Raw genomic sequence first — 4,257 nt, 5'->3', positions numbered from 1 at the left:
TAGCACCTAGAAATAATCGATATCTTAAATTGTTATTATAGATGACCTAGCTTGCCCCGTCGCGAAGCACTTTCTTGGGCTCGTGGACAAGCTGAAAGTGAATATTCTTTAAAACTCTTGGTGGAGGACCTCCCTTGTCTCAGCTTGTTGGAAATGACACCGGGCTAAATTATTCTTAAAGAATTCGAAGATACGTCTTTGGTGCTCAGATTTTAGCAAAATTACATCATAATTTGAAATAGCATATCATATGCGCTTGGAATCACAGAATAGTAACTTAAATAATTTACTCATAAATATCGGTTTTAGAACTTATTAATCATGCATTTCACAATTGGCAAGCGGGCTGACGTGCTTTTCTTTCTCTGTGTAGGCTATAATTATAAGAAATTTGACACCTCAGTTCAGCGTAGAAACGCCACTATGTAAGGTCCAAAATTCATGATGAAATCTCAGAGCTGTTCACAGTTCTAGGCATTTTTATACTGAATTTTCAAACATAATAACAAGAAACTTGAAAAATAATTCGGAAAACATAAATAGAAAACGAAATGATTATTCAGTTAACAACAATATTATGTCAGTCAGATTGTAAAAGTGTCTTTTTCAAGCTGGAAAAGTTATGTCGACCATATATCCAAGAAATTGGTAGAGGGGGGATATTTGGTTCGGTTAAACAGAATATCAGGTTTGCAATCATATCCAAAGATATCACAGTCTTGTTGAAATATTTCACTCAGTTGTACTAGATCACTATAGGGAACTTGACTGTAAGCCTCAATTAACGCTAGTCTTTTGTTCACTTTGTTATTAGCATTTTTTATTTTTGTTGCATTAATCACAATCTGAAGCAATTCCTGTTTACTAATATTTTTTTCGGCCTTTTTACTCAAGGGGAGCTTCACATTCTTTCCTATATACCCACTGATTTGAAAACTGCGCCAAAGACGTCTAATTTTTTCAGGCTTTGACTGACACTTGCCTGTATCTTTTCTAAACATGTTGTTAATGTCCCAGGTTATAGAATCAACAATACTGTCACGCTTTAGTGTATCAGTGTCATTGTACACATCAGATCTATTGAGTTTTTTCAGCATATACATTGTATCTACATTAAATGTCTCCATCTTCAGGATATAATCATAGCGAATCTCACATGGTTTACATATATTACTCATCGTGTCAAAATGGGCGTTGTACATAGTATTTGTTTTAATGGCTTTTATCACATAACGAACAATTTCAGGAAATGTAAAATCAACACATTTTTTATGTGACACTGGCCTTTTCCTTTCAACGTATTTCCATGTATTTTCCCAAAACACCAAGCGAACTGGTATAAAAACCTTATTGATATACCCAGATAATAGTCTGGAATAGGGCTCTCGTACAATTATCATTTTCTGTGATCGATCTAAAACTTTTTTCATGTTTCTGAATTTGTCAGAGTCCCAGTAGTCGTTTAATATATCGTGTACACGTTTCACATCTCTGACATTGGTACATTTCTTACACTTATTTTTCAGTAGAATGAGTATTTGTTTCCATGTTGTAGACCCAACCTTTGGTATTGGACAGTACAGAAAATTTTTGGATCCAAAAAGTGTATCTTTTTTTTTTCTGACTATGTCCACGACTGTCTTGTTTGTTGAGTCTTTGCACTGATTTATAGAGAGCACTCGTCGTATTTCCATTTGCTCGGATACGTTGTAACCCTGAAAGTAGAAGTGAATCTCTTTGGGACACTGTAAGGACACTATTAAAATGTTAAAATAGAATTGAATAATATTGTTACAGTTTAAAGTTGTATTGTGCAAAAAAATCTATCTGATTGAAATGCAAATCTGGTTTCTATCTATCGTGTTTTTTGCAGTTATACAAAGAACCACATTTCATTCAGATTGGTAGACTTTAACAAAGTCTGCGTTTTTCCTATGTTTACGCCTGCAGACTAGTCAAAAACTAAAACGTTATTATACATCTCTAATCGATATATTTGTTTCGGTTTCACAATCACGCGCAAATTTGCAGCGATTGAAACATCAGAATCAAAATATTAGTTTAAGAGACAACTATATTGAACGAACAACTCTTTAGATTCGACTTGAAAATCAACAAATCAATAGATTTGACTTAAAATAAGGAACTGATCACTAGATTCGTCTTCAAAAACAAACTGATCACGAGATTCGCCTTTAAAAACGAACAAATCACTGGATTTGACATAAAAACGAACAATTCTTTAGTTTCGACGGTAAAAACAGATTTTTATATTCGACTTCAAAAACGGACAAATTACTAGAATCGACTAGAAAAACGAACAAATTACTAGAATCGACTAGAAAAACGAACAAATTACTAGAATCGACTAGAAAAACGAACAAATTACTAGAATCGACTAGAAAAACGAACAAATTACTAGAATCGACTAGAAAAACGAACAACTCTTTAGATTCGACTTGAAAAAAATAACTAGATTCGTCTTTAATAACGAACAAATCACTAGATTCGTCTTTAATAACAAACAAATCACTAGATTCGTCTTTAATAACAAACAAATCACTAGATTCGACTTTTGACATGGATAACGAACAACTCACTTAATTCGACTTGAATAATTAATTCATAACACAAGGTTTGTAAAATGAAAAAGAGTGGATTATTGGAGTTGTACTGACATCACTATAATGTTAATGTAACTTTAATTACATCATAATATTATGTATATTATAGGTAATTATATGCAAATGTTATAATTTTATCATGATACTTACCTTATTAATAGGTACTTTTGAAAAAATAAACCATTGGCCTGAAAAGCACAATTGGTATGGCATTAAATATTTGTGCCGATATGGCATCAATTATACCATGAATAAAATAAAATGGTTTTGCAAAAAATATCTAAATGAAAAGCATGTAAATCTATTCGTATTGACATCGAAGATAATTTAAACTTCACTTCGGAATGTGTATAATAATAATTAATATATCATTCAACATTGAGAGAAGTGACTAAATTCCTATGTTTATTACACCCATGAAATTTTTACCTACTATAGAGCAACGAGGTAAAGACAGTTTTTAGATGTCCATACATTCTTCTCATAAAACTATTTTCTACCTCAAGGATTAATGTAATAAAAATGTCCTTTGTCAACTATATTATTATTTTTTTCAATAATTGTACACTTACTCAAGAATTCCCGAAAGGGTAATAAAGATTTATCTTATCTTATCTATTTAAAAATTGTCTCAATTATCATTTATACCTGCAGACATAATATTAATTTATAAAATACAACTAACCTGTTAGTACTGTCATCATTATACAGGCAAAAGCCAGGAAAAACAAAAAAATCTTCTTATATTTGTAAATAGCTCCCATCGTGACAGCCTGTCGTAGTTTTTTTTTTTTTTTTTGGTATGGTGTTGTTGGATAATATAGCACACCAGCAGTAAAGTTGATCTTGTACGCTTGTTGTGTTTTAACTATTTTGCTATGGTTATAAATGATTTAAACAATGCAGCCTAATTGCCACTTAATTAGTGTCATTGAATCCAATTGTGAATCTTATTATGAGCTGGTCTCTAATTAGCCGGCTCATCATGGGATTATAGTTAGGCGTTTTAGTAGACCGACTCGAATTGATAGATTAGCTATTTTGTGCAAATTGTGGGCTATAAAATTTAGGTTAATAGATACATTGGTTAGAATGTTTACCTACACTGATTAAGCTAATCATACTAATCGTCCCAGGAGGTGATTTGGTGATAAGAGTAGACTTTTTACTGATGGAGGCATGTGGAAGTTAATAATCCAAATAGATGACTAATTGTCAATATCGGAGAAAATAAATTAATTTTGTGCTTACTGTCGTCAGAAAGTAGTCCTTCTATGTAAGACAATATGTAATATGTGGCAGAAGACATCGATCGGAAATGTCTTCTTCAAACATATTAAGGCACAGTAATATTGCACGTGCATGAGTAGATGTTATTGTTTGTGTAATCTGTATTTTAAGTAAAGGTCAATTGTACTCAAGCAGTCCGATGCGTTCGATAATGACGTAACTTAGTCCTTGTGTTACGATCATTATTGAACTTATTGGACTGCTTGGGGACCATTAACCTATTTAAAATATGTAAAAAACGAGGAAGGAATCTTTTGCCAACAATCTAAAACTCGATCCTAGAAGAATATATAATTTTATCTACTGTGTTCTACATGCGTATTCCAAATATACCTTTTGAATT

The 4,257-nt window shown here is 32.0% G+C and overlaps 1 protein-coding gene across 1 annotated transcript; it reads right to left on the bottom strand.

Moving 5' to 3' along the window:
* Nucleotides 1-460: 460 nt before the first annotated feature.
* On the bottom strand, nt 461-3,911 carry LOTGIDRAFT_229633 (hypothetical protein). The gene is made up of 4 exons (XM_009067028.1): nt 3,876-3,911; nt 3,310-3,500; nt 2,775-2,812; nt 461-1,715 (listed from the first exon to the last, which is right to left on the bottom strand). The coding sequence occupies exons 2-4, from the start codon at nt 3,386-3,388 to the stop codon at nt 621-623; spliced, it is 1,212 nt and encodes a 403-aa protein (XP_009065276.1). The 5' UTR covers nt 3,389-3,500; nt 3,876-3,911; the 3' UTR covers nt 461-620.
* Nucleotides 3,912-4,257: the final 346 nt, after the last annotated feature.

This window comes from Lottia gigantea (genome assembly GCF_000327385.1).
Source record: "Lottia gigantea unplaced genomic scaffold LOTGIsca_8, whole genome shotgun sequence".
In the NCBI taxonomy this organism is placed as follows: domain Eukaryota; kingdom Metazoa; phylum Mollusca; class Gastropoda; family Lottiidae; genus Lottia; species Lottia gigantea.
Note: the sequence above shows the minus strand (reverse complement) of the source record. Positions and strands in the feature narration are given on the sequence as shown.

Excerpts from the sequence above, each read along its gene's own strand:
- LOTGIDRAFT_229633 (XM_009067028.1), bottom strand. The coding sequence starts at position 3,388 with ATGGGAGCTATTTACAAATATAAGAAGATTTTTTTGTTTTTCCTGGCT. Across the intron at positions 2,813-3,309 it reads AATGATGACAGTACTAACAG|GCCAATGGTTTATTTTTTCA; the intron begins GTTAGTTGTATT and ends TGTGCTTTTCAG. Across the intron at positions 1,716-2,774 it reads CAAAAGTACCTATTAATAAG|GGTTACAACGTATCCGAGCA; the intron begins GTAAGTATCATG and ends TTCTACTTTCAG.